The sequence below is a fragment of the Pteropus vampyrus genome, unplaced genomic scaffold, assembly GCF_000151845.1.
Source record: "Pteropus vampyrus isolate Shadow unplaced genomic scaffold, Pvam_2.0 Scaffold263, whole genome shotgun sequence".
NCBI lineage: Eukaryota > Metazoa > Chordata > Mammalia > Chiroptera > Pteropodidae > Pteropus > Pteropus vampyrus.
The window spans coordinates 585,924-613,483 of NW_011889044.1; the positions used below are offsets into that span (position 1 = coordinate 585,924).

At 42.6% G+C, this 27,560-nt stretch overlaps 2 protein-coding genes and 1 pseudogene across 6 annotated transcripts; 2 read left to right on the forward strand and 1 right to left on the reverse strand.

Annotated features, from left to right (window-relative positions):
• Positions 1-21: 21 nt before the first annotated feature.
• On the reverse strand, positions 22-22,348 carry BBS12 (Bardet-Biedl syndrome 12). 5 transcript variants are annotated; one of them, XR_002776252.1, is made up of 4 exons: positions 22,148-22,348; positions 20,873-20,968; positions 2,092-5,137; positions 22-189 (listed from the first exon to the last, which is right to left on the reverse strand). XR_002776252.1 is itself a non-coding variant. In XM_023520435.1 (4 exons), exon 4 carries the CDS (start codon positions 14,385-14,387, stop codon positions 12,255-12,257), a length of 2,133 nt encoding a protein of 710 aa, XP_023376203.1. In that variant the 5' UTR covers positions 14,388-14,403; positions 20,873-20,968; positions 21,454-21,703; positions 22,148-22,348; the 3' UTR covers positions 7,870-12,254. The 5 variants fall into 5 exon arrangements, 3 of the variants coding, with proteins under 3 accessions (XP_023376203.1, XP_023376202.1, XP_011373463.1); XM_023520435.1 differs by lacking the exons at positions 22-189; positions 2,092-5,137 and adding exons at positions 7,870-14,403; positions 21,454-21,703; XR_002776251.1 differs by lacking the exons at positions 22-189; positions 20,873-20,968 and adding an exon at positions 10,726-14,403 and having other exon boundaries at positions 3,112-5,137.
• Positions 22,349-22,465: 117 nt separating this feature from the next.
• Positions 22,466-25,957, forward strand: LOC105302206 (centrin-4). Its single transcript, XM_011375163.2, has 5 exons — positions 22,466-22,594; positions 23,753-23,899; positions 24,226-24,354; positions 24,947-25,084; positions 25,437-25,957. Exons 1-5 carry the CDS (start codon positions 22,592-22,594, stop codon positions 25,524-25,526), a joined length of 507 nt encoding a protein of 168 aa, XP_011373465.1. The 5' UTR covers positions 22,466-22,591; the 3' UTR covers positions 25,527-25,957.
• LOC111729500 lies at positions 25,195-25,317 on the forward strand (annotated as a pseudogene).
• Positions 25,958-27,560: the final 1,603 nt, after the last annotated feature.

Consider the following 27,560-nt stretch of genomic DNA (forward strand, 5'->3'; position numbering starts at 1 on the left):
TGACGAAATTTTTCCTGACTCCTTGCTCCATTTAGCAGGGGACTATTTGAGTCCTTCTTTCTGGACAAGACTTGGAGGGCTGGGGACTGACAGTTGTGTTCTCGGCTCTGATTCTTGTCTGTGGGCAGCAGTGAGGCAGGGGAGCATCCAGCTCTTGGGAGAGCCCTGGTCAGTTCCCGGCAGGAGACCCTGTGGGGACAGTGCCTTTGTCAATGAGGTCATCAGCCCTGATTCTCACTCCTCGCTCTCACCCTACCCCTTAGTTCTCCCAGCCACTGAACACAGGAGGGAAGGGAGTTTGTGGGCCAGCTGAGGTCAAACGCCAGCCGTGGTGAAGGGAGCTCCCTACTGGGCTCTCGTCCTCCCCGACCCCCACCCCATCAGACTGTTAGGGAGTCCCAATCTCTTGCCCATTCTTTAGTAACATTTACCCCTGTCTTTGATGAAGTGTTCTTGGCAAGACGTGGAAATTCATTTTGGTCCAAACAATAAAAGCTTACACTTAATCAGTTAAATATTAGTTGAGCCAAAGGAGAATGAAATTCATCCAATACTTGGCCTGCTTACCAATTAGGTAATGCGATTACAAGTCTTGAAAAGCAGCAGACAAATTCTGCACTTTTTATTCCAAAATGAAATAGGAGGTCAGATATTAAGATCCTATTCTCTCACTTTAATTATATCCAGCTAATAATAACAACAGCAGCAACAATAATAATGGCAAACATATAGAGCATGTGCCAAGCATTTCTAAGGACTTCATATGTTTTAACCCACTTAAAGCTAAATATGTCACTTAAAGTCTGACACAAACAGCTACACTATATACCACGGTAGGCTCTGTGCTCCAGTAAAGATTGTTTGCAAATTTGCCTTAGAGCTTCCTAGTGGCCAATTAAGAATGGAAAGATAATCAGTTACATTACAGTGACTATAAGATAAAAATAAGCCAATTTCTCAGGAGACCAGAAAATTATTGTTTCTGTGAGCCAGGAGAAAATTCTTCCACAGTTCTTCAAAAACTGAAATGTGTACAGCATACCAATGTCAACCTTAATTAATAATTAGGACCATAAACTATTTCCTTATAACTTTCTTCAGTGGAGTCAGAGAGCTTAACGACTATTATGAGGAACAGATAATCCATTAGAAAATCCTCCACAAATATCTTTTTCCAAACTGAGATTTTATAATTATGAAGCAGCACAGAAGTCAAGGATATACCGTTAGGTAACTAACAGGCAGACGCCCTTGTTATGGTTTGAGGAATCAGCCAGCCAGCCAGCTAAGGGAATTCCAGCCCTATGAGAAGGGCCAGTCTAACCAGGCCACACGCCCTCTGTGGAGGTGAGACTGGGGAGTGTCTGCCCACAGGCCACAGCTCTTTAGACGCTCTCATGGTGGACAGCATCACCGGCTTCGATTCTTCACCTCTTATCATAACTTGGAGCTTGACCTGTGACTTAGTAGTTCCTCCTACTGAAAGTGAACTTGGCTATTCCATGGGCTGGGGCGGAAGTGACAGGACGCAGGTTCCAAATCCAGACCTCAAGAATCCTGCCTGTCTTGCGTGTTCTTTTGCGCCTATGCCATCACCATGAGATGAACTTACTCTGGGTAGTAGCTGCCCCTATTATGGGCTGCCACATAAACACATGTTAGGCAGAGCCATCCCAACCTATCCTGAGGCAGAGCCAGGCCCTGCAGGCAGTGGCAGAACTGCCTACCCACTTTACAGACCCACAAGCAAAACAACTGCTTTTGTTAAATGCCACCGGGATTTTTTGCGGTTACTTGTTTGTTACACGGCAACAGCTGACTGGTGTAATCGTGCTAGGTCATTTTCCAACATATGAACAAATAAAAAATGGAGGTTCCAAATTTCCCCCCATAGAATATGGCGACGATAATTTAGCTATAAAACCATTTAGCTGCCATCTACAACCTAGAATTCCCTGCTTGGCAACACATAAAAAAAAAGAATTTATTAAAGGAATCTATAAAAAGTTAAGTGCTAGGTCTGGCATAAGAATAAGAAAGCTCAGGTCTCATGGAGACTGGCCATGGAGAACACCTCTGGGCCTCGGTTACCTCGTCAATAAAATGGGGACAATCGACACGGCGCTCAGCATCTGTCGGCTGTTATTAACCAGCGTGCACCTGGAAAAGGAAACAGTGTGTGGATGTGAAGGGGTGGGTCTTTACTTGGAGCAGTTCAATTTGGAAAATTCAGTAAGGGTGGAAAAAAAACGAAACAATACATTAAAAACCAACAGTGACAACAAAGAAGGGTGTTTTGCTGTGAGGAAGCTCTCAGAGTTGAGCTAACACAACGTCTTAAACGGTGCTGGGCTAGTTAGCTTGAACGTCTGGTAATGAAAATGAGCTAAATGGTTTACTTAGAAGTTTTAAAGAAATTAAACAGGGCTCAGTGTGCCTACATGTTAAAAATATTGTTTAGGAATAAAGATGCAAATTAAATACAATGAAGCAAGAAAGAATTGTGGAAGAAAACTGGCTTTATCAGTAATTAACTCTATGGATTTCTCTAGGCCTCAGTTTCCCCATTTATAAAATGAAGAGATTGGAGAAAAGAACCTAAAAAAAATTCCTTTGACCTCTTAAGAACAAAGCAAATTTTAAATAATGTTTGTTTTCTTTGTAAAATAAATACGCCTTAGATGTTAGACTATAAAGTCATGGTCTGTAAGTGGCTAATGGAATAAGGAGTTCTGGAAATGCACGAACAGATTTCAAAGGGAATAGATTGCATGCAAAACAGCTTATGAAATCAGTGGCAATGCTAAACTGACTCAATTCTAAACACGTAATCCTGGAACCAGAGGGGTCAACGGCGAAACATGTTGTTTTAGCATACAAACATGATTACAAAAGGAAGAAGATGTTTTCCAGAACCTCACAATACTGTAGTCATTTCTGGAAACTAAAGGTCTTAAAAATATGAGTAGAGCTACAGAAATATAAGAAGAGTAATAAAGTGATGAAACCCTGGAGCTTGTGAAGAAAGTAAGTGGGAAACGACTAAATTCACGGAGCCTGGAAAAGCAAGAAGCGAGGGGAGAAAGGAAGGAGTCTACGATGACCAGCATATTAATGGCAATTAATAAAAATTTATTGGCAACAATATAAAAGAAAATTAAGTCAAGCTTAGGAAATTCACTTTGATGACTGGTGAAACAGATTATAATAAGGTTTGCTATGACTAAAATAATATGTGAATTAGCTAATTCTCTCTGGCAAGAATCCTGATACAAGAACCTGAGACTCTCTTAGTTTTTCTTTTGTCTTTTTATTTCCTAGAATAAAAAGTAAATATAAATTAAATGTAGACCCAAAGAACTGGATTAAGTCTCGAAACATTATCTGGCCAGTTACTACAAGATACCATTCCAAAACAGACCTGATCTTACAGCCGGGCTGGTCTTCCTCCGGCGGATCCTGAGGGCAGATTCTACAGGCGTCTCTGGTAAACAATCCCAATAGTACACGACCTCTACTGTCTAACATTACCTTCATGTCTCATTAGAGTTGCTTTTATTATAGGTTAAGATAGATTCTTTCCTGCATTCTCAAGTGCAGGAGCCTGAATATCTTTTAATCTTCTCTTGACAACTTAGTTTTCCCAAAGCACAGATCATGAATATTAAGCTCAACAATGAATGAGCCCTTGGGGAATCCGCCCTGGGAACAAGAACCCTGCCATCGCCACCCGAGGCTAAGTGCTGACCTGGCTTCTATCACTGGTGAGTCTCTGTTTCTAGAATTCACTACAAATGGTTAAACCGCATCTTCTCTGTCTCAGTGGCATTTGAAAAGTCGAGATATCCACCGCACAACATCAAATTCTCCACTTCGCAGCGTACGCACCCACAGTTTCCACCACACTGTGTTGTGCAACCATCCACTTTATCTCACCCCAGACTATTTTCACCCGTCCTCCCCCAAGACCCTGTACCTGCTCGGGGTCAGGCCCATCGGTACGTCTGTCCTCTTTTGTTTCTGGCTTCTCTCGCTCAGCCTTATGCTTGTAAGAGTCATGTGACCGCCGCATGTTCGGTAGCCAACATTTTTTGAATAGGGCCTAAGGAGTAAAGTACAGGCTTTTCTAATTCAGTTTGGTTCCACACACAAGACTGGTGATTTTGATGCTGCTCACGCACCAGCAGCATCCAGGGGGAGTTAAACACTGATACGTAGGCCTCATTCCAGATAGATCAATGGCAATCTGGGGGTTGCAGTAGGTTGGAGCACTGGCAGTTTTAAAGGTTCTCCAGATGATTCTCTTGTGTGGCCAGGGTTAAGAGCTACTACAAATGGTAACCTGAGGTGGGGCTGGGAGTTGGCATTTGACAAGTAGCCCATGTGCTTCTTCTAAGGCAGTTTTAGAGATACTGCAGGGCACCAATAATTACTCCTAAGAAAATAAACGGCTTCGTCAACAGGGGTTTATACTGCTTTTAAACAAGAAAACACACACGCTAACTTAAAACATTTGTAATATGTTAAAAAGAAATGATTTTAAAGCATATTTAGTGAGAGTGATGAGGGGAAGTCCACACATCTGCCCATTCCTTCTCGTGTGCTGATGGTCCAGAGCGGAACCTACTGGGAAGCAGCCTTTTCCACCTCCTTCTCTGAGGGTAACAGGAAACCGGCTTCCTTTTTTTAGACATCAAACCAGTCTCAATACTGTCAACAAACTGTGAAACTCCCAATTTGCCTTTCATTCGTAATGGCCAGTGTACAAAGAATGTTCTTCACATCATCAGATAAACACACTGGAAATTTTTAAAAATGCAATTGCCAAGAAAAATGGCAAACAAAATGGAAAAGGAAAAAAATTCAGAGAAGGAAACCTCAAAACAGCCTGAAGTAGACTTCACTACACATTAGAGTATGATAGTTAGGACTCTGCATGTTGATAAGTACGAATGTTCTGTTAGAAGCCAGAGTGGGTCGGCCTTGCGCCCTTGGAGTGAATTCCGACCGGTCCCGTTGCCCTGACAGCCTCAGCTCTTAACAAAGCGTCCTCCTCGCAACCGAAGCGTAGCTTCTGTTTCCAGAGTGTTCTCCAGATCTACTGCACGACCATAGACACGACCTGGGAATTTTTCACCTTGTCAGGCAGACACGAACAGAAAACAAAGTTTGGTTATTTAGTACGTTAGTTCAATACGTTAGATGGTGTTACTGTTGTCTGAATATACTAACATATTTTTTAAAAATAAAATTTTAATTTCAGAATTGTTTAGGTGTACAGAAAAATTGTGAAAACAGTTCAGAGAATTCCCACATCCCCACCTTCACATCGTTTCCCTTGTTATTTACCTCCTATAGTAGTATGGTACACCCAAACTAATAAGGCAATACTGATACATAATTATTAACTGGAGTCCATATTTTATTCTGATGTCCTCGTTTTTCACCTAATGTCCCTTTTCTGTTCCAGAATCCACCTAGGACACGTTACTTTTAGTCTCATGTCTCTTTAAGGTCCTCTTGGCTGTAACTGTTTCTCAGATTTTACTTGTTTTTTATAATCTTGACAGTTTTGAGCAGTGCCGAATGTCACATAGTAATAAACTTTTAAAGATATCTAATTTATTCCTAGATTCAATTAGTGCATTAGAAAAATCTGACTTAAAGTAGTTCTAAAAGGAAAAAAAAACATTTGGATATAGTTCAAATTATTAAAATCAACTCAACTAGGCTTGAACAATTGGTCTTAGTGTATATAGAGACAAAACACAAAACAGAATAATTATAACTACTAGTTAGAATTATTGTCATTTCTAAAAATTGTAACTTTATGAATTAATAAGCATTCAAGTTAGATTTCTCTAGGTTCCCATCTTTGTTGTTGTTTTTACATAGCCATAAAGTTAACATTATCTTGAGTTCTGTTTTTTCTCACTATTTATAAACTTGTTCATGTGTCAGAGTAAAATGTATACTTGGCATTTTTAAAAGTAGCACAGTACTCATTCCATCATATTAATATATCCTATTTGTCCAAATACTCCCCATTATGGAACATTTGGTTTGCTTCCATTTTTTTAGAATAGCATTAACAATTTACAGTTGAACTGATTTGCATTTTCTCCAGCAATGCACTAAGTACATGCTCCCCTACGTGCTCACCGACACTGAGCTTTATCTTTCAGGTACTTTCTACTCTAACTCGTCTGTAATACGACTATAAAGCTGCTTTGCCATGCATTATTGGAGCAAGATTGTGCGTGTGTATGTGTTTGGTGGGGCACAATAAAATCCTCAGAAGGATTTTGATATTGGAGTTACTGAAACTAAGATTTGGGTGAGGTTACTCGAGTTGAGGCAGATGCCCCCATTGCTGCCTGGATTATACGTATTGACACATTTTAAAATAGTAAACTTTTAATAGTGTACACATTTAGTTCTGTCATTCAAAAACATTTTTATCTCGTAGTATGGGAAAATGTATCTCGTGTTTAATAGCTTCTCTTTTTTAATATCCACTAACTTATCACCCATCCACAAGAGAGATACATATGTTATTCTGGTTTCTTCAGGTTTTATATTTTATATTCTGGTTTCTTGCCAATTTATAGTTTATATTCTACTTTTGAACCCACTGTAAACTACTGATATGGCTGCGGTGCCAATAGATATAAATTAATTCTCTTTCATATCATTGGATAATTTCATTCTCTACTGTATTACTTTTGGGTTGGCAATAAAATAAGTTATTATAATAGTTTGAATCTACAGTTGGACAATTTTGAACCCCCAATGTCATAAACATCATGTATTAAAGTTTCCACAATCAATTTTAAAGTCTAGTCTTCTCACTGTAATCTTTTAAGAAGCGCTTTTTAACATGTTTGACCCCTTTCAAATGAGTTTCACCATCACTCAAAATCTGTCAGGGATTCAACTGGTAACAAGAATCACAAAATTCAGAGCTGGAAAGCATAATAGAGACAACTTCACTAATCTTTATGATTTAAAGGTAAGACAACAGAGGCCAAGAAAACCTGGATCACCTTCCCGAATTACAGCAAGTTAATAGCAGAGTTGGGATTCTGACCATCTCAAAGCCTACAATAATGAAAAAGGAACTATCTTTGACTTTTCTTGCCCTTATATTCACGCTCACACTAAAATAATTTCACCTTTCATTTTGTGGATTATAAACCAGGTCAAATTTTTAAGAGCATAAGAGTGGAAGTTTGCCTCCTACAGGTCAAAAGAAAGAAGAAATCTTTTAGGTTTTTGAGAGTAAAGTTCCGATGACCCTTATGAAGCACAAGTGTGTTTTAAAACACTTTTTTGGGACAGTAGCTCTCAGTGTAGAACAGGAAGACTTTTATAAAGGGTGCTGCCTTTGTTCTCTTTACTGTTAGTGTGACAAGTTTCTCTATATTCTTTTTTCAGTCGAATATGGTGCTACAGTAGCAGAAAAGAATGACAGAACACTGAATGGTATGAATCCATAATTAGAAAGACAAGAAAATGTTCCTTAGCAACTGAGAACATGATCTCTCTTTTTCTTTTGGTATTTCCTCTTCACTGCTAAGGAAGATCTGAGTGGGCAACGAAAACCCTAGCATGATGTCGGGACAACTGGTAACCGTTTGGAAAAAGTTCTTTTAGAGTCTTATGTCGTCTACTAAAATGAATTCCAGCTGGACTAAATATTTAAATGTGAAAGATGAATAAGCACATAAAACTGCTAGAAATCTATACAGGAGATCGCAGTATAATCTTGGGCTTGCAAACGCCTTTCCAGTATAACACCAAAGGAAGAAAATTAAAAGAAAATATAGAAATTTTTAAAACATTAAAAAAGATGAGGAAACATCAGTCCCTTTTTCTTCATTAATAATCGAAGAAAGTTTTATTACGATGAGACTGCATTTTCACCCAAATTAGTCAAAATTTTAAAAATAATATTCAGTGTTGAGAATGGCTGTGAAAATGATACTTTTAATTTGCAGGGCCTTCTGGAAGAATTTGGTAAAAATATATAAGAAAAGCTAAAGTGTCCACACACCTGTTGATCCAATATCCATCTCTAAGAATTTATCCAAAGGATATAATCATGAATTAGAGGAAAAATTCAGCCACAGATACACTTTTTATAGCCTTGTTTATAATAGCACCCAATCTGGGACTGAACTAAACGCCCGACAGGAAATGAGTTAAATCATGGTAGGTTATTATGCTGGAAAGACATGAGGCCACTGAAATTATTCTACAGAAATTTACGTAATGATATTGGGAAAACTTTTTATTATGTTACTTAAAAGTAGTAGATTATATAGCATTACGTTTAGTATGGTCCCTCTTACGGATTGTAAGAAACTTATCTACATCCACACACACAGAACGGGCTTTAGCAAACTGTACCCCAAATACTGATAATGGCTACCTTGGTGTGACATCAGGGGAAAGAGACTAAGAGTTTCCTCTACAAATGTTCTTGAAGAGTAATGGAAAGAATTAAAAGACGAATGTTAAAAAAATCCCAGCACGAAAGTGTGAATGGGAAAGAGGAAAAGGCAAGCCATAGTCAGGATAAAAAGGTAAAAAGAATGGGGCCTGGCTCTGAGGAGATAAATGAAAGTATTTAGGGAGAATGAAGGTGCCAGAACGTACAATAAACTGATCAGCGATAAAGCCAGGCGCAAAGCAAGAGCTCGTACAAGTCTAGGAGCCGGGAAGGGAGGCGCCGTGGCACACGCCAACGGGCACGCCTGCGCTTGCACAAGGGCCTCTTGTTATCCCAGGAGTCACTTAAAATGGTTAATACATTTTTCTGCTCTAAATAAAGACCCACGTTGTCTAAAAAGCTTCATAAAAACATACTGCTAAGTGGTCACAGGCAAAAACTCATTTTAAAATAAAGAAACTAGATTTTTAAGAATGGCTCATTGAAAAGTATTTCAAAATGTTTGAGGGTATGTCACTAAAATACAGTAGTTTTTAAAAAGTCTCACTGTCACCCTCTGGAACTTTCCAAAGCCATTACTCGCTCGTGTACGTTTACGGTAGTTCTTGGCTCACTGGTTCACGCCCTTGTCCCAGTCTATGTGGCTCTATCTACTGAGGGGGAAGCAGTGGGGATCGCAGAGGTCCAGGGTCTCTCAGGGTGGCAGTGCCACACGGCAGGGGTTTTGTGATCACAGCTTTGTGTGCCCGCAGACGCTGGCCAGGGTAACGGGAGGCGATCTCCATCAGGGGAATGAACCCATACTAACCAAACTCACAGAGGATTCCTCTGTAAACCAAGACGCTAATTTTATATTTATATTTGTGACATAACCACTAGAGAAAACAATATTCATACATCGATGTATATAAATTTTGAAGGAGACACAGTTCAGCCCATAACATATACTATTTCAATATTTGCAACATCTACTTTCTGCACTTTGTAGATGAGGAAATGAGCTTAGTAAGGTTCAGAAACTTGCCCGAGATCTTACGGTTAGAAGGTGGTAGAGCTGGAATTGAGAACTAAGCCAAGTTTATTCTCCTGCGATGTGACTTAACAAACATCTATATTAGAAGACTTCTAGTCTCAAAGTATTTATTACAATACTTTACTAAATATTTAGTAGTACTAACTATGCAAACACGAACTTCACAAAAAAGATCTATTGTATAGTGAGCTGAGCATCTGTTAATATTAGTAGCGTTCATAATCTTTATCATATTTTAACAAAAACTTAGTGTTAATAGTATACAGGAAAGTAAAAGTGTCAGTATCTACCCAAGTAAAATAATACACTTTATTTTTAAAAACAGTTCAACACTCAATGTTGTTATTCGGACTTTGAACTAAGACAGTATATTTAATTGGAATGACTATCTGTGCAAGGTTTTCATGTAATCACATTTAAGATAGCCATGAAACCAAAAATAATATTCTTTTACCCAAGCATGAGGATCAAATTGCATTTTCTAATACATATATATTAGCTCTATAAATAAACCACCGTTTTCTTATTTTGTTGTTGTTACCTTATGGAAAAACAAAAAAATAAAACTTCATATTACAATTAAAGCTTAGAAATACAGACTTTGGAGCCAAATAAAATCTTACTTAAAATTCTAGCTCTACTGCATTCTGTGAGATCCTGGGCAAGTTTCTTAATGATACTAAGCTCATTTCCTCACCTATAGAGAAAACAGATGTTGCAAAGATTGAAATAATATGTGTTATAGGCTAAACTGTGTCTCCCCCAAAATTTATACATTGACGTCCTAACTCCCAGTACCTCAGAAAGTGGCTGTATTCAGAGACGGGGTTTTTAAAAGGGTAACAAGTTAAAATGAGGTCGTTAGGGAGGATCCTAATCCAATATGACTGGTAATATGACTGGTGTCCTTACGAGAAGAAATTTGGACACAGACAGGTACAGAGGGAAGATGAACAAACACAGCAAGAAGAAAGCCATCTGCAAGTCAAGGAGAGAAGCCTCAGAAGAAACCAACTCTGCCAACGCCCTGATCTCAGACTTTTCGGCCCCAGGATTGAGAGAATGTAAATTTTTGTCGTTTAAGCCATTCAGTGTGTGGTACTTCGTTATAGCAAACCTAGCAAATTAATACAATATGTAAAGAATTTAGAAGAGTGCCTAGAACATGGTAGGCAATTAATTACGATATGACTTTCCCAGAGCTCTTCTAATATTCAATTCCCAAAGCCACACACACACTTCAGTCCTCATGATGCTCAGCTGTCAGCAGCAGCGGACTGTGCTGGGACGGGTGCCCGCACGCTCCTGCTGGGTACTGAGCGCTCTTCGTCCAGCCGGTTCTCAGGGATGTGTTGCTGGGGGTGGGCTTGGATGATAATGTGACAAAAGGCTTACGTCCGCTGACGATAAAAGTTGTGACTCGCCCAAGCTCAGTGTTCCTCTCCTGTAACACAACCTGCCATGTGTGCAGGCATTCATCTGGGCTCCGTCACCCCTGTGGGACTTGGGAGCACAGGGGACCAACACGAACCAACATGGAGCTCTGGCTACTATGTCACTGACCCAGGCATTCCATGTCTTCTGCCAGTGTCCCGTGAAACGTGAACAGGCTAACCTGCTCGCTTGTGAACAGGGCGAAAGCTCAGATTCTGGGCAGTTCTTGGTAGTTTTGGCTGACAGAGCCACGGTTTTCTGAAAAAGTTGAGGGCCCCAAATGGGCTGAGTTAAGAGATAAAGGATTCCCCGAGATCCACCAGCAAATGCTTCCACTCGAATAGTAGGGAAGGGAAGAGGGACGGGGCCCCCACTGTCCTACCTGCTAAGGAATGTTTGGGGCTGAGCAGTGAGAGCTGGGATCAACACAGGCCGCTCGCCCAGTGTCGTGGTTGTGCTCACTCACCCGGGGGTGGGAAGGAGGGTGTTACATAATGACAAGGCAGCAAGGCCCAGGGCCCCAGCGGAGAAGAAACTCGACTGTGGCTCCTAGGCCAAGGGGTCCGCAGAGCTGAAGCAAAGGCTGTCAGAAAGAGGGAGGAGAACTCTGCGCAGACTGAAGAGACAGGTATGCTGAGCACAAGCAGGGCAGCTGATCAAAGCCAAAGTAAATGCAAAGCGTCGCTCACCAGCGTGAGGGGGTCTGTCCCTCTACACCCCTCATACCTCCTTCCCCCTCTATTCTGACCGCGGCTGCTTTAAGGAAAAATCACATATAGGGCTCAGTACTATCTGTGGTTTCAGGGGTTCACTGGGGGTCTTATCCCCCGCGGATAAGCGGGACTACCGTATAGATGACGTTCTGGTGGTCGACAAGTTAGAAGCCTGTCCCAAAGGTCCTGACTGGCCGTTATCTACCTGACTGTGGCAGAATCTACCAGTTGGAGTGGACGATAAACTCAAAGTTCAGAACCCTGTTTGCCAAGGACAGTTTCTCTCCTGTGACACAACCCACGACGTGTGCAGGCTGCCCTCATCAGCCCTTCGTGGTGCTCTTGTGGGATTTACACGGATGAGGGACTGACACAAACCAACTTGAAGCTCTGGTTGCTGCGTTTGCTGTGGATAATAAAAGTCCTTTGTCTCTGGCCTCCCATAGAACAGTAATAGGTGGACCTGTGAAGCCTCCGCCCTGCACAGTTGTGACAGACATCAATCCTCTCTTCTTGGTGACAGCTAGCTAGCATTCTAGGCATCGGGACTTGGCCATTAGAAAACTTATTAGCATGCTGTATTACCAAAGATTATTTCCCAAAGACTTAGCCAATCGCACTACAAAAACAAAAGGCCCTCTGCCTCCTGTGATTTTATCTGCGTGTGTCCAAGTCCAGTGATGATTTCACTGTCTGTCTGAAGTACTAACAGCACTAAATCTAAAGCTCGGCGCCACGCCTCAATCTTTGGTGTAACAACATCATAAACTCTTGGAATCTGGTCCAGTTTGTTTGAAATGTCCGAATTAAAAATTCCACTCTTTAGTTTATCGTATTCACTCAAGATGTAAGATGAAGGCGAGCCGGAGTCTGTGGCATTCTGTAGGTGGCGCTGAATGAACGTGCTGGCTTCAAATTCTGATGCAGAACTGGCAGTGTTGCACATGAGAGCTGAAAGGTATCTGTGCCAGCCGCCCGCCAGGCATTTAAGCACAGTCGGTCTGTAGAGTGCCAGGGAAGAGGCCAGCCAAGAGGAAGCGTTAGGAAGCCCTCCCGAGCAGACAAGGCTTCCTTCATTCACGGGGCGCCCTGCAAGACTTTGAAGATGGCTGAGACACAGCAGTTCCGCTGCACCCCCTCCCAGAAGGACCTTTTGCTCTTTGAGAGCACAGTGTAGACGGTAGGCACAGGTCCAGAACCGATCTTCTTTGCTTTGCGTCTGTGCAGTGACTGGGCCCGTGAGCACCACTGTAACCAAATGAATTCCTTCTGTCTCCAACATGACTGCCATTCTGCCAACCCCATCTCCACTCGAGGGGACGCTTCTCCAGAAGGCCACACGGACTCCACTGCCCACGCAGTCTTCCGCCACTTGTGTAATGTAGGTCACTTGTACTGCTCCAGAAGCCTCCGCGAAAGCCTGTATCACGTTACCACTCACCGACCCGATCACCAGCCGCTTTGTGTGTGTGCATTTCTCAATTAAGCGCTCAGATACACCTCCTCGTGCCAGGACAAGGCTCACATTGAACTTGATCAATACCTGTAATACGTGATTTGTCCACAGTTCTTCTGAGCTGTCCTGTTGGACCTTCATGCTTTCCGTTTTGATATTTGCAGACTTATTAAAGCCCAGGTGGCGGTAACTCTCTGTGAGGTCGCCCTCAATGAGAACTACCCGGAGGGGCTGATTCTGTAATTCCTCGATCAGACTGGTACTGGGCACTGACACGGCAGTGACGTATCCGGGGTGGACACAAGAAAAAGCTTCGGGTAAACCTGGTAAGCAGCAGGTGAAGACCCGTGAAATGTCGAACCCGAGCACGGGCGTGCGGTCGCCCTGCTGTGACCCGCTTGCCCGCTGGCACTGCAGCCGCAGAGCTTCTCTGACGAACCCCATGCTGCCGTGATCGCCGTGGCTCAGACCCGCCTCCAACGCTACCAGATCACCGCAGCTGCAAGCTGGCTGAGCGGCCGCACCGCATCCTTCTGGAAATCTGCCTGGTTTGCTCAGCCCCTCGTTATGATCCATCTTATTAAAATGCCTGCTGTGGGTCAGCACCGACTTTCTGCAGCGGGTGTCTGCGAGCAGACTGCTTCTCAGAGTTTGAGGGGTCGGTGACGTGTTTTTACCTGCTTCAGCCTTAGCCTGAGTTCTAAAAAGTTCCGCTGTTTTAACAGGCTTCCCAGAAAGACCGTAAATGGTCCCTGACCGAGAGGCGACCTCTCGGAGCTCATGCTCTTTCTGTATCAAACCGGCATCTAAAGGGATTTGTAGAAAAGGACACGAACTGCCACTCGATGATTCAAGTCCAGAAAATGTCTTTGTGTTGTCCACGTGGTCAAACACATTCTGGACAGGGACTTGAAGGGACCTGACCGCTTCAATGCAAGAGTCCAAGCCTTCTGACATTACCGACACTATTAATGAAGTGGGGACACCCAGGTGGAGACACTCCTCAGCAGCTCTGCTCCAGGCCCCGACGAGGAATAAGAGAGTGCTGGTCCCAGTTCTATGCACGTTATTCTGCGCCTGCACGGCTTCATTGAGAAGCTGTCCCACCGCACTGGATAAATCCAAACTTTCCAGAAGCCTTACTGTCGAACAGACTAACACACTTTCATGACACTCCTCATCTATAACAAATTTGGATGATTTTACGGGGCCCAGGAAAGTTCTTCCTGTTTCTGCAAGTGATGAAAGTTGTTGCAGCCCCACGTGCCTTCTTTTGTTTATGATCCTGCAAGCCATCACCGTAAATCGTCATCTGCAAACAAAATAAAAACTTAGAACTTTATTGAGTGTAACTCATGGCTATCAGTGCTTTTAAGAGAAAAATAAGATGTGGCCCTTGTCTTTGAGGAGTTTCTGGCATGTAGTTTCCATTCGATGTGGTCAGTGAAACAATAGTGTCCTGATGACATTAGGGACAAAGGAACGGCTGTTGGAGAAACGCCCCATCCCTCAGGGAAGGAGGACTGTGCAGGCGATGGGCACTGTCTCCAGAAACGAGTCCTAAAGAATAATCTGAAAGAATCAGCAAGTTGAAAGAGGTGGTAGTAAAAGCACCTGTATGTGAAAAAACACAGGGCATTGGGGTGAACCAAGCAGTCGAGTTTTATGGGAAGGTAAAGAAAGTGGGAACAGTAGGAGACGAAGCTCTAGAAGAGAAACGGGGCTGGATCACACAGGGCGCTACGTGCCGGGCCGAACCGGATCCTACGTGGGAGGCACTGAGGTGTTTCAGGAAAGAAAGATGAAGAAAGAGCTGGAAGTGGTGGTTGAGAGCGTGCACTCCGAATCTAGAGGTCTGGATTTAAACTTGGCTCTACAGCTTAGCAGCTGTATGGCCTTCAGCAAGTTAGTTAACTATTTGGCCCTGTACCCAAATCAGAGAAGTGAGGATAATAATAACAGAATCTACTTCACAAGATTATTATAAGGAGTAACAAGTATAGACGTTGCTAGGAGCAACGTCTGGCACATAGTGCTTTCTGAGGACTCGTTTAATACTACTAATAGTACTAGTACTACTATTATTATGTGTGTTTTGGATATATTCCCTCTCTGAAAACAATGTGGTATATTACCACTTAGATAACTGATGAGTGCCAGACAGAGAGGCAGAGAGGCCAGTTAAGAATCTTCTGTAGACACCTAGGTGAGCTATGTGGAAGAGGGGTGAAGGTGAGAAGGTAGATTTGGTTATTGATTAGAATATTAAAAGGAAAAAAATGTTATTTAAAGGGAAGTTCAAGAGCAACTGGACTTGTTCCACATAATATTTCAGAATTCACACCTAAAACTAACAGGAAGAAGTTACAAGATCAAGACTTTCGCCCAATAAAAAGAGCTTTTAAACAAAGTAGCCCCTACCTGAAAAGCTGTCTATAACAAAATGACCTGTCTTGTGAAGCAGGAGCTGTCAGTTAAAGTAATGGAGCTAAAACTGTAGATTACATAAACTTCTCTTCCATCCCTAAAACATTACAATTCTTCGAGTAATATTTTTTATCACAATCTTTTAAATCCAAAATGTCAAAGAGCAAACAACTCTTAGAGTCCTGCTTTCCCTCCGGTGCTGGCCAGAGCACTGAGGAGGAGCCACACACCTCGGCTCTTCCTCGGAGCTGAAGTGCACGCTGGCTCGAGATGCACCTGAGGAAGCCATAACAGGACGAGTCCTCAAAAGCTGCTTCCTACACGCTTTCAAGGACCACAGAGAAAAGCTAGTACAGTCTAGGAAAGTATATAACCAATTGTCTGAGCTCAGTTTCAAATTCCCTTTTGCGAAATTTTCAGTTCTGTAAAATAAAAGTAACTCTCGATACACTCAGGCACACCCTTAGATGGCACCGAAACATACCGTAGGGCTCCTGCCTCCACCATCCAGAGGCCCACCAAGTCTAACACTATCTGATCCTAGCATGTTCTTGCTGTCCTTCAGCCCTCACTGCCATATTCCGGCCCCTTTTCCTCCGTTTACATTCCCCAGCGTCAGTTGCTACAATCACTTCCCTGCACGGATACTTACCTGGCAAAGCCAGTAATCATGATGTAGTCCAACCCTCTCCACTCGGTGTTGACCTGTGGCAGCTGGAAACAAACAGGGACACACACGCAACCATGCTGATCGGTGTCCTTTAAGTTCAGGACCTCAAACCTCAAGTGGCCTTCATAGTGCCTGGCAATCTAATTCCCTAGTCTTTTTTTTTTTTTTTGCTTTTTATGGTTATTGCTTTCTGGGTTCTATTTTTAAAAGTTTCACCTACCACTGATTACAAAATTTATTCCTCTATATTGCTTCTAAAAGCCTTACGGTTTGGTCTTTTTTTAAAATGGAGGTAAAAGTCACATAACATAAACTTGACATTTTTCTAAAATTTTATTTTATTACTTTCAAGTATACAGTACATTGATTAGACATTTATATAGTTTATAAAATGATCCCTCAAATTGCTCTTTCTCTCCTCTGGCTCTCCATCTAGCCATTGCATTCACGCTCGCTGCATTCCCTGTGCCGTGCTCCCCATCCCCGTGACCATCCATCAACTACTAATTAGTACTTCTTTAACCCTTCACCACATTCTCCCAGTCCCCAACCTCCCTCCCATCTGGCTGTCGCCAGATTTTCCTCTATATTTGTAAGTCTATTTTTGATTAGTTTGTTCTTTTTGTTCCTTAGATTCCACATATAAGTGAAATCATATTTATCTTTCTCTGTCTGACTTATTTCACTCAGCATAGTAACCTCTAGGTCCATCCATGTCATTGCAAATGGTAGGATTTTATTTTTTTAGGGGCTGAGTAATATTCCATTGTATATATGAACCATAGCTGCATCCCTATGTTTACGGCAGCACAATTTACAACAGCCAAGATGTGGAAGCCGCCTAGGTGTCCATCACAGACGGCTGAATAAACTTAACATTTTAAAGTGTACAATTCAGTAGGCCTGAGTACATCCACGATGTTGTGCAGCCACCACCTTTATCTAGTTCCAGAACATCTCCATTGCCCCCAAAAGAAAATCTGGTACCCACTAAGCAGTCTCTCCCTGTTCCTTCGCCCGCGGGCCATGGCACCCACGACTTACTGTCTCTGTGGATTCAACTATTCTGATAAATGGGGCCACACAGCATGTGACCGTTTCTGTCTGGCCTGTGTCACTCAGCGTGATGGTTTAACGGTTTTGAAGTTCCTCCACACCGTGTTACGTGGCAGGACATCATTCCTTTCTGAGGCTGGGTAACGTTCCACTGCATGTACACATATTTTTGTTTGCTGTTCACCCGTGGTGGACATTCGGGTTGTTTCTACCTTTTGACTCTTGTGAATAGTGCTACTGTAACAAATAGGACATTTGTGTACTAATGTCTGAGTACCTGCTGTCAATTCTTTTGGGCAGACAGGGTGGGTATATGGTAACTCCATGTCTAACGTTCTGGGAACGGCTAACTGTGCTCTACAGCAGTGGACCACGTTACGTTGCCACCAGCAGCATACGAGGGCGCCCCTTTCCGCACACCCTTGCTGTATTCATTTCCTAGGGCTGCTGTGCCACGTCACCACAAACTAGGTGGCTTAAAAGACTGAAATCCAGGTATGTGCAGGGCCGTGGTCCTTCTGAAGCTCCAGGGAAGAACGTTCCTGACCCCGCCGGCTTCCAGTCGCCCCCAGAGGCCCCTGGCTTTTGGCAGCAGAACACGACCTCTGCCTCCATGGCCTCCTCCAAGGGCACTGGTCTTTGGAGTCAGGGGCCACCCTAATCCAGTATGGCCTCTTCCTACGTAATTACATCTACAAAGACCCTATTTCCAAAAAAAATCACATTCTGAGATTCTGGGTGGACGTGGATTTGTGGGGGAATGCTAACTACTCAATCCAGTACACTCGACAACACTTTTGTTTTTGTTTTTTGGTTTTGTTTTTAAATAATTATCCTGGTGATGTGAAGTGATATTTATTTGTGGTTTTGATTTGCATTTTTCTAATGACTAATGATGTTGAGCATCTTTTCATGTGCTTGTTGGCCATCTGTATGTCTTCTTCGGGAAAATAGCTATTGAACTCTTTTGCCTATTGGGTTGTCTTTTTGTTGCTGAATTGTAAGAGTTCTTTATATATTCTGGATATAAAAACCTTATCAAAATATGATTTTCAAATCATATTTTCTCTCATTTTGTACATTGCATTTTCCACTGTTTTGATAATATACTTTGATGCATAAAAATTTTTAATTTTAATGAAGTCTAATTTGTCTATTTTTTCTTCATCGCTTATGTTCTTGGTGACATATCTAAGAATCCATTATCAATCCAAAGTCATGAAGATTTAACCCAATGTTTTCTTCAAAGAGTTTTATAGTTTTATATTTTATATTAATTTCACTGATACATTTGAGCTGATTTTTACATATGGTTGAAGTGGTCCAACGTCTTTTTTTTTTTTTTTTTTTTTCATTTGGATATCAAATTGACCCAGCACCATTTGTTGAAGAGACTATCCCCCACTGAGTGGTCTTGGCGCCTTTGTCAAAAATCAATTGGCGATAGATATATTGGTTTATTTCTGAACTCTTAATTCTATTTCATTGGCCTAGATGCCCATCCTTAAGCCAGGACCACATTGTTTTTGATTACTGTAGCTTTGTAGTAAGTTCTGAAGTCAGGAAGTATGTTCTTTTTGTTTTAGCTTTTACATTTATGTTAATAACTCATCTTAATCTGATCTCTGTAAACGCTGTGAGGTATGGGTTGTTTTTCCCTCATGGATATGCAGTTACTTCAGAATAATTTGTTGAAAAGACAAGTTTGAAAAGACAAGACTGAGTTTCTGCTTTTGTTTTTATTTTCTAACATGTTTCGAGAGCTTATTAAGTATGAGGCACTTTGCATGCATTATGTAATGTAGTCCTCAACATGAGGTAGATACTGTAAATAACCTATTCCAATGACGTAGAAAATGAGTTAACCAATAGTAAACAAAACGTTATGAACTAAAAGCTAGACTCATATAATGCCGAAGTCCCAGGTTATTAACTACTCTACAATACTGCCTCTGGCTGCCCTTCTGCCCGGGACCACGATAATCCACCCTCTCTTCTGTAGAATCTTCCACTGAGTCTCTCACTTCCAAGCCTTTCTACATTCTTCCAAGCTTGTTCATAATCTTAATATAGATGTGGTCATTGTTTTCAAAGTGTCAGAGTCTCTATTTACGGTTTCCTTTCTATACTATGTTTAAATCACAAGATGTTACTATACAAGTGAAAAAGTCATAAATAATTTAGAGCAAAAGGAAAAAGTCATGGGCTATTTCAAACTTGGTCTGATTTAATTTATATGAAAAAAGGTTTCCCAGAAGAGGCATGAAATTATTTAAACAAAACTAATCTACAAGATAAAGTCACATAAAATTGATAACAAAATACTCGAGATCTGCTTCAGCATTTGAAGAATCTATTCCAAGTTTCAGAAGTAATCACAAAAAAAGTTTTCGCATTCCTAAGCTTGGAAGAGCTCCTAAATTATTATTTTGAACAAATTACAACCTGCTATAGTTAACGTAAAGCAAAAACTCAAACAAGAATCCCTCGTCTTCAAAGAGGTTGAATATAAAAAGGCAAAGACAGGCAAGAGGATGGAGAAATAGGTAATTTCAAAGATGAAAAGTACCTGTGGCAACTTTTCTTGGCATTGAACTGACACAGTCTGACTCTTGTTCTGCCCCACATCAGCACTGGCGTTTCTCACAAACAGCTCCCCATTTCCTTACTGGGAACCCTAACAACTTTACTTGTCAGCTTAGTGTTTCTTTAACTTTCTAAGAGAGTGGCAGCAGAGTCAGACCACTTCACTGGGATTTTGATGTTACAAGCAGCTTTCTTTCCCCAAGAGCCTGTCTAGTCTTGTCCAAGGTGCTAGGTTTAGAACTAGCTTTTTTTCATAATCAAAACCAACGGTTGGTTTGCTTACCTCCAGTCTATTCCTAATACAATGGTCTAGTCGGATCACTCCACTGCCTAATATTCTAAAATCGTAAATAAAGTTTTTACTCTTTTGTCTGACACAGGAGTCCCTTTTAAAAATTAACTCAGATCTTTTCACTCCTCCGCTCAAAATCTTGCAAAGCCTTTCCATTTCCCTCAGAGTGAAAGCCAAAGTCCCTACAATGTCCTAAAAACCTGCTCTCCTCCGCCCTGCCCCTTTGACCCCTACGGCTCTACCCCACCACCCTGCTCCGGCTCCCTTCTGCTCCTGGGCTGTGGGCACGCTCGCTGCCTCAGCACCGCCGTTCTAGTTGTCTCCTTTTCTAGAAGTCCCACGCTCTTCCGCAAGGCGTCTACTGCCTCACCACCTTTAAGGATTTAGTCAAATGTCCCCCTTTCGGTGGGGCCCACCTCCAGCACTTTATTTAAAACCGCAGACTCCCTTTTCCGTCTACACTCTGGATTTCCTTTATCTGCTCTATTTTCTTATTCCCCATACACTTACCACCTTATAAAATAGAACATAGTTTGTTTATTACGGCATTTCCTCGTTAGAATCTGTCAAGAGGCCATTTAGCTTGAGTAGGCTCAATCTGAGAAACACGACACTCAGATTCAATAATATTTGACGGAGGATGATGATGTTTCATCATATTTGTGTTCTTAAATTTAAGTACAAAACTGACAACAAGACTCACAGATGCCACTGTTCACTACTCCTCACATAAATGTGAGGTTCCATCACCTGTGGGAGTTGACGTGAGTCTGCCTGGCACCGCCTTTAGTTGAGGCCCTTTAATTGCTTCCAGAATGGTTCTTCCTTCACATGGTTGTCAATTATCTGTGAAAAGCACAAACCTAATAAGATCACTCCATTGCCTAAAAACATCTATTTACCTCAGAAAATAAAGTCTTTACTCTCTAGTTCTACATTGGTGCCCCATAATCTGACCTCGATCTAACTTATATAAGATTCATTTTCCACCTTTCCTTATAAACCCCATGATCTTGCTCCACTCGAACATGCATTTATTTTCATTTTTGCACGTGCTACCCTCTGATTTAAATAACCCCACACTTTTTTCATCTTGGCAAATGCTATGTCTTTTAGGTCCCAAGGTAAATGTCACGTTTCTGAAACCGCCTTCTCCAGCGCCCCGGGGGGAGCACCGGCCCCTTCCCGTGCTCCCAAAGCATGTTCCACACACACCCACTCAAGCACTTAGCACCTGAATTAAAAAGTGTTTATGTCTGCGCTGATCTCCGCACTACTCCGCAGGTTCCTCGCTGTGATTCATCTTTCCACTTAGTTCCTTCCAAACTCACCATACCGCTGGGATAGAGCATGACGTGCACACAGCATCAAATCCGTTTTGAGAGACTGTCGCCCCTTCCCACCGGGAAGCCAGAGGGCCACCTCAGTCCTTGTCCCCCACTCGAGCCGGTCCCTGACCACACGCGGGCCTGGGCAGAAGCAGCAGGTCTGGCTGTCTGGACGAGGGCCTGCTTTGTCAGAGTTAGTCATGTGGGCGTCTGAACCTTGGCAGTGACCGGGCCGGCTGGCTCATCAGGCTACCTGTGTCCGACGCAGAGCGCACGCGGCTGGAAGCGGCGGGACAGCCGGCCAGAGGGAGATGTGTGGCAGCGGCCGCGGCGGGGCCAGGGCCCTACCCGCGCACCCAGACGACGACACCGGCGTCAAGAGCACCCCAAGGCCCACGGCGCCGCACGGCCGCTTCCGCCCACACGCACCGCGCCCCCCCGAGCAGAGCTGCCGCCCCGGGCGGGGAAAGCGCCGGGCGAGCGGGCCCCAGGCGCCGGCTGTGGAGGCTGAGCAGCGTCAGGCGGCGCGGTCCCTCCGCCTCCGGGAGCCCCGCGGGACGCCGCCCCGCAGCCGGACCCAGCCGCCAGGCCCTGGGTCCCCACCCTTGCCCGGGGCGAAGCGGTCAGGGCAGCCGACGAGGGCTCCCCGCGCCTCCCCCAAAGACCTGGCAGTCTCCGGAAGCACCGCGCCACTCACCTCGCTCTCTCCTCCAGCCCCACGGGACGCTCCAGTACCTGGCGGTCCACGGTCACACCGGCGCTGAGGGACACAGGGACGCCGAAGCTCGCGGGCGGAGACGCCCCCTCCCCGCCCGCACTCTGCGCATGTGCGAAGAGGGGGGCGAGCGGGCCCCGCGGCTGGGCCTGGTCGCTAAGAAACCAGGCGGAAAGTTCCGCTCAACGGTAGACCGAAAAGGCAAAGCGTCATGCTATTGGTGGAGAGTAGAGAGGGGGCGGGACTCAAGGGCCTCATTTATTGACCATTGGGAGAAATGACTGTCGATCATCAGGGGGTGGGTGGGGCTGCAATTGGCCCGCGAGAGCGGCCTTAGCAACGGCTGGGGAGCGGTGAGGCTGCGGTTGGTCTGCACGACCCGCGGGTGAGGACTGGAGCTCCCGGCTGAGGGCGCCGGTGGGCGACATGGTGAGTGCGAAACTGTCCTCCTGCTGGGGCGGGGACTGGGCTGAAGCTTCTCTCCGGAGCAAGGGAGGAATTTTGTTTAGTTCCTGAAATTCCTTTTTCGTGATCCTTGAGTGTCATTAATAACCCCTCCTTCGGACGTCAAAGAGAAGCGCATGGTCCGCGGCTCTAGGGACAGAGGAGCGGATGTCCCTTCATTTTTTCCCCTCTTCAACCCATCAACCGCTAACACCAACAGTCTACGATAGGTTCCCTGTTGGTAACAGAAACCGCTCTTTAGCCAGAAAAGAATTGAATCCAAAGAATAAGATGCTAAACCACGTTAGAGGGCCTGGTCTCTAGGAAAGACGTCCTGAATTCTGAAAAACGGACTGGCCAGGAGACCTAGGAGCTCTGCCAGCGTTGGGAAGGTGGGGATTGGGAAGGCTGCCCCGCTGGTGTACCTGCAGTCCAGGGATCAAGGACCGGCCACTGCCACAACCAGCTCTGAGCACGCGTGAATCTGGCAGCTGCGGACACAGGAACGCGGGGTCCTCTCGCCGTCTCTGTCCCCGCTGCTTCCTACCCCCAAGTTGGGGATGCCATACCGAAACGAGGCTGCAGAAGAGCCCCAGGAGCCACTTGGTGACCTCGCTTGCCTGCAGAAAATGGCAAATAGCAGGATGATGACCTCTACCTTCCCTGGATACCGATAACTGGTCCAACTTTTACCCAGGTCCCGGGAGTAGTTTTTCACGTGGAAAATGTAGGTTTTTGTTTTTGTTTTTTCATTTTTCAGCCTCTGCAACATAGAAAAGTAGGCTAGAAGGTGGGAAAGGGTATTATGTTCCAATCGAGCATCTCCCACAAAATAAATTTTGATGAGACATTTAGACATAATTCTGACATACATCGACAGTTCTAGTACACCTTTGCCTCTTCTCCCTCTCAAAAGGCACACATTTGAAGGGAAACCTATTGGTAAAAAAGAACCAGGCTTTCCACCAAGATATTAATAACTAAAGGCACAAATATTAGCCGAGGGAAAGGGGCAAATTGGTGAGCTTCATTATATAGTAGAGAAGCGGATATTTGAATATGCTTATTAGTTCATCATCAATTATTCTGGTAACTTTTCCAGTTACGTAGTTTATCTTTCACCCGCATGTGTATTTATTACAGGCATCCAACTGCCGCACAAGTTCAGACCAATGGAAGAAAAGAGCAGCAAAAGTCGAATTGAATGAAACCCAAAAACAAGAAATTAAAGAGGCCTTTGATTTATTTGATGTTGATGGGTCTGGAACCATAGATGTGAAAGAACTGAAGGTTCTGAAATTACTTTTAATTCTAAAACATTTTTAAAAACCCATATCATTAACTTAACGCAATCTTTAAATCTTTAATAGTAGCCTTCCGAGACCTTGATATGAAGTCCCTTCACTGCAGGCACCTGCTCCACACTGACAGAACAATATCTTGTTAAGCATTTTATTCTTGTTTCATAAATGAGTTGGCCAAAGCCTAGGGTGTGACAGTGACATACCCTATGGCACAGTAGTCCATAGCAAAAAAAGAATCTAGTAATTAATAGGCAATTTAAAAGCCGGGAATGAGATCGTGGCATATTATAATTTGTTTGCTTTCTATTTTAGGTTGCAATGCGGGCCTTGGGATTTGAACCAAAGAAAGAAGAAATTAAAAAATTGATAGCTGAAATCGACAAAGGAGGAACTGGCACCATTAGTTTTGAAGACTTTTTCGCCATAATGAGTGTAAAAATGGTATAGTGATGATTCTGTTTTTCAAAGAAATATAAGCAGTAGCCCTCTACATGATTTGGCTGGGGCTCTCAGAGGTTTCATAGATAAAGAACTGGACCTAGATTTTTAACAATGGCTGGGGTTCAGACATAAGAATAGCAAGATCAAAGACGTCGTCAAGATAGTAGTGAAGACTGTATAGTGCGGAGAAGAGGTTTTTGTTAGGAAATAATAGGATATGTGGCTGGATAGAGAGAATGGGGCCACATTTTGAAGCCTGGAATTCTGTAAACATTTATTGATTGAGGGCCTGTTTCTGCCAGGCTCTACTGAGACAACGTCCCTGTTCCCTTGGAGCTTCGTCTTTGTAATGGGTCTCAGTTGCTGGGGTTAATACGAAATACACCCTCTTCACCACCCTGTGCCTCTTCCACTTGCAAACCCTGAGTTTAAATACCTTGAGGGCAGATATGAGTGCACTGGCATAATTTTAAAAGTCAGAGCAGTAAGTAAAGTCAGAGCTCAGCTAATGGTACATTGTTGCTCTACACCCCAGCTTGATAGAAGAAATAAATGAAAGACTAAAGACATTTAGTTGTTTTTGTTTTTAAAGAGTGAAAAGGATGAAAAGGAAGAAATACTGAAGGCTTTCAAATTATTCGATGATGACGATACTGGAAGCATAACATTAAACAATATCAAGAGAGTTGCTAAGGAACTAGGGGAAAATTTAACTGATGATGAGCTTCAGGTATATTTCACTTACTTTTATAACTATAATTTGCATATATGAATATGATTATAATTTATATAATTTATAGTCTTTAGTCGTATTCATAAATATATTAAAAATAAAATTTTGTCTATGGCCATGCCACCCTGAACATACATACCCGATCCCGTCTGATCTCTGAAGCTAAGCAGGTTCGGGCCTGGTTAGTACTTGGATGGGAGACCACCTAGGAAGACCAGGTGTTATAGCTGTAAAAAAATAAAATAAAATAAATAAATAAATAAAATTTTGTTTTGAGTATATATTTGAATATTTATATATATTATTCATTTTTAATAGACTTTTCATATCTTTACATTTTGTTTTACAGGAAATGCTTGATGAAGCTGATCGTGATGGAGATGGAGAAATAAATGAGGAAGAATTTTTGAGAATGATGCAAAAGACCAGTCTTTATTAATATTGTGTTTCTGTTCCTGCTTAGAATTAACAAATTTGTGTTTGTTGTACAGTTCCATAAGATCTGAACATTCATTTTCAATTTTCAGTTTATATGCACCAGTTGGTCTTCATGTCTAATTCATGTGAGAAGTTAAATGTTTCTACTAATATGTTGTTAAATCTACAACATCAAGAAAGAAAATGTAATGACTTCCTTGAACCATGAATCCAAGAACAGTATTAATTTCAACTGCTATTTTTCGAGCCCGGAGTCCAAGGACTTAAGAGTTTCCTTTAAGTTTAATGAAGTTGGCCCACGTGCAAATGAATTTGGCAAACAAGCCATTACCTTCCCTATTATTTTCCTTTTGTACAACGCTTTAAAAACAGATGAACATTTGCTTTTTCTTCAGTTATTCAGATAAATAAAGTATTAAACAAAACTGGTAACTATGTTAATTTGCCAATTTTCTTCCTACAAAGAAATTCGAAGCAGCACTGTATCATCCACATTTCCCTACAAGTTTGACCCTTAAGTTAGCATTTATTTAATACCAATACCCTAGGATAGGTGCTAGGAATTTTACTTGTTGTCTCAGTTAATATATTACAACTTGGAAGCTTGTAGTATTCGCTTCATCTGACTACACATGAGAAAAGTTCAGAGAACTTAAATTTAAAAATTGCTCACTTGAGCATAGATACTAAATAAAACATGAATTCTAAATCCTATATCTTTACTCTTTCATTATGCTGCTTCCCTATGGATAAAACCTCTCAGGGAAATTATAATTTCTGACCTATTTAATTTTCTTTATTTTCTATGAAAGAACCAGTCTGTTGGGAAAGGCGGCCTCCTGCTTGCTGTCTTTTGACCCCTACTGGGCTGCATACGAATGGGCCTTGCACCTGGAATACTTCCTTACCAAGAGATGAAGTCCTCACAGTTGTGCTGGCGTTGGCGCCCTGTCCGACAGCGTCTCTCCCTGTTTCGCTCAGTGTGTACTTCTTTGTTCTGCTTTAAGCATGTGTGTCCTATGGCACCTGGCCAACCCCACTGCTATATCTGTCCTCTTCAGAGAGAGGATGGAGGGGTGGGGGGCGTCCTGCTGCACAACGAGAGGGGCGTGTGCAGGCTAATTGCCCTGGGTGGGCTTCTGGAAGGGGCCTGCTGGCCACGGCCTCCCATGCTCACTGAAGCTGCTCTGGCTGTTCTCTTCTCCACAAGTAAAGCCCTGCCCATCCCGTCCTTGACTGCAGCGCGTTTCCCCCGGCAACTCTGATACCAAGACACATGGGCAAAGTGCCCAGACCTCCGCTCCAGATGTCAAACTCTTCCTAAACCCAAATAATGGTCTTTTGAGCAATAAAGGATTGCAGATAAGACTTTAATCGTTCCACCAGGTTCATTTTTAGCTCAACTGGATGACGTAGGTTTTTTTGTATCGAGACAAGATTTTTTTCTGATTGAAGCTACAATGGCATGTGCTCGTGAACATTTATTTCATAGTATCTTTAATTCCTAATTATGTAGTGTTTCTTTCTATATCTACCAAAACTATACTTACTAAACATGCTTCACATGTGAAAATTATGGCCTTTAAGTTAAGATTTATGTTTGTAAGAGGGCAATATACTTAAAAATCCACATGAACAGGTTTCAAAGAGTTCTAAATAAAAGTCTCCTTCCCATTCAAGCCCCAGCGACTTATGACTTATTGCAGAGGATGCCTATACGTGTGAGTATATTGGTAGAATTCTTACAAGTGAAATAGTTGGGTCAAAAGATAGATGAATTTTAATTTAAACATTTTAAAGTTTGATAGATACTATCCTCCAAATAGATTTTTGCCAAATTATATTCTCAACAGTACATGAAAATGCCCATTCTTTGATAAGGTATTACCAAACTTTTTGATTTCTGCCAATCAGACGACTTGCAAATAATATCTCATTATAGTTTTAATGTTTATTTCTCTTATGACAGGCATTGTCTTTTCATGTTTACGATGTATATTTTTTCTGTGTTTTGTCTATCCACATTCTTTGCCTA

Excerpts from the sequence above, each read along its gene's own strand:
- BBS12 (XM_011375161.2), bottom strand. The coding sequence starts at position 14,387 with ATGGCTTGCAGGATCATAAACAAAAGAAGGCACGTGGGGCTGCAACAA.
- LOC105302206 (XM_011375163.2), top strand. Across the intron at positions 24,355-24,946 it reads CCATAATGAGTGTAAAAATG|AGTGAAAAGGATGAAAAGGA; the intron begins GTATAGTGATGA and ends TTGTTTTTAAAG. Across the intron at positions 25,085-25,436 it reads TAACTGATGATGAGCTTCAG|GAAATGCTTGATGAAGCTGA; the intron begins GTATATTTCACT and ends TTTGTTTTACAG.